General features: G+C 46.8%; 1 protein-coding gene across 1 annotated transcript; it reads right to left on the reverse strand.

The window, feature by feature from the left end:
* Nucleotides 1-117: 117 nt before the first annotated feature.
* On the reverse strand, nt 118-501 carry FOIG_16575 (uncharacterized protein; the record flags this gene model as incomplete). Its single annotated transcript, XM_031218037.1, has 1 exon — nt 118-501. One exon carries the CDS (start codon nt 499-501, stop codon nt 118-120), a length of 384 nt encoding a protein of 127 aa, XP_031052239.1.
* Nucleotides 502-2,054: the final 1,553 nt, after the last annotated feature.

Raw genomic sequence — 2,054 nt, forward strand, 5'->3', positions numbered from 1 at the left:
AATGATCGTGACGTTTCAGTGATAGTATAGCCGTGTCTTATGCCACCTTTGGTGGTTCAGGAAAACCTTTGTTGAGAATCTCAGGCCGTTTATGTCAAGCTCGTCTGGAATTGGCGATTAGTTCAGAGATATCATGGACCCAGAAACCTGATTCGCATTTGTGGTAGGGGTCCAAGCATCGAAATCTGAGATCATATGATTGAGCGACTGCTGTTCTTGACCCATTGCTGGAAAATTTGTATAGGACGATAGAGGAAGGGGAAGGCCAAAATCGGTTGTGTTAAATAGCGAGGTTGAAACCCCCCAAGGGGTCGAAGTATCAGGGAAACTGTCGGACCATTGCAGAGTTGGAGGCACCGATCCAAAATCGGAAACCATGAGCGAGGGCTCCAGACTCCTCAAGATAGTCTGGACATGGACGTAATCTCCATGACGGGCAGCTCGGGCAATCTCGCGCAACCCCCATTTTAAGACGATGATGGTGTTCTCATTGGTTTCCATTTTCCTAGCTACCCGGCTTCGGCGATTTGCTTGCCTCTCTCTGTTTCGTTCTCGCTGAGCACATTTCTCTTGTGTGTCTGCATGATGGTTTAGAGTCGCTGTTTCAGCCATGGCCGGTGATTCTGTGGGTTGTATCGACTTGTTCGGTAGGAGCTATCGTGCTGTTGTGTTTCGAAGACCATTGCTGTCCTTTTATGGCTGAGGGCTGCAATGATTTGCCCAAGCTCGAGCCTCCGATGAGTGCTCTGTTGCTTTTCGGACGGTGAAACACCCTGAAAGCCATCATCTTCAAGTTTCAGGTTGTCTCAGTGAAGGGCAGCCCAGGCACACAACACATAGGTAGAACTATTTTTGGAAATACTGCGAAAATATGGAATTTGTTGTACGACGTTAGTCTTCAGGTGGGCATGTCAGCTGTTCCATGTCAATAGGCAGCATAGGTAAAGTTGTATCCATTCAACGATCATTCCGTGAATAATGATTGGCGAATGATCAACATGTAGGTTCATTGATCGCAAGCCCTGGCCCTCAGAATAGAAAGTTCCCTACGGGACTCTATTTTAGGAAACGCGAAAAGAAAGCAGAGAATACCATTCAACCTGCACGGCACCGCAGTCTCCGCGCCGCTCAGCTGACACATGATCAGATGACTGTTGGCCAAGACACTGATACTCATGATACATCTGTCTTCCTTCTTGAAGGCTTTATTTAGAATATAATCACAAAAGAACATGAGGCAGTAAATGGGTCACTGTACCTTAATTGGTATCATGTTTCACGTTTCCATGCTAGATCCATTGGTGAGTCACTCGTTCGGGTTGTTTCTTTCCAAGGGCGCAGCAACTTGTTACAATCTTCGTGTTCCTCCTTCTTGCTGACTATTACACATAGCTGAAAGGAGCGGTCAAACGTCCACAGAAGCGGTTGTCTAAAATCTCCCATCTTCCAAGGATACTATCTGCCCCCTACAGCCTACCAGCACAAAGAGCCATGAAGAATGGATTACGGTTTCCTGTGTGTTGGTTAAACCTTTACTTTGTGTTGAGCATTCCGCCAGGTGCAAATTCTCGCCCCTGTCTACGATCTCCCAAATCGGATATTAACTTGAAAATTAGCTACACGTACGTAACTATATAATGATTCCAGTAGTGAATTGAGTCTCCTACTGCAACAGAAGATCGCGATTGGCAAGCGTGCTGTCCTTATGTCCTCCTGATCCAAGTATCCAATTTTCTTCAGAGCCAAGGATTGGTATTATTCAACAGTGACTCATTGCTTGAGGCTTCTGGTGATTCCAGACTCTGCGTGGTAGCTCCGCAGGTGATCAAGAGGTCAATTTCGTTATTGCCGCAAAGTAGGCCGATCGGCTGACGAGGCTTATACTCACGGGTGGCCTCAAACATATACGAGCCTTTGTCGATATGTACTTTGCAGCCTTTAGGATCGAGGGTCAAATGATCTATCACGGGGAAAAGAACCTGCCTGTCATCCGGCTGAAGTGTAGCCGATGACAGAACAGTATCGTAACGCGTATCTTTGTACGCCCTGGACTC

The sequence above is a fragment of the Fusarium odoratissimum genome (genome assembly GCF_000260195.1).
Source record: "Fusarium odoratissimum NRRL 54006 unplaced genomic scaffold supercont1.94, whole genome shotgun sequence".
Classification (NCBI taxonomy): Eukaryota; Fungi; Ascomycota; class Sordariomycetes; order Hypocreales; family Nectriaceae; genus Fusarium; species Fusarium odoratissimum.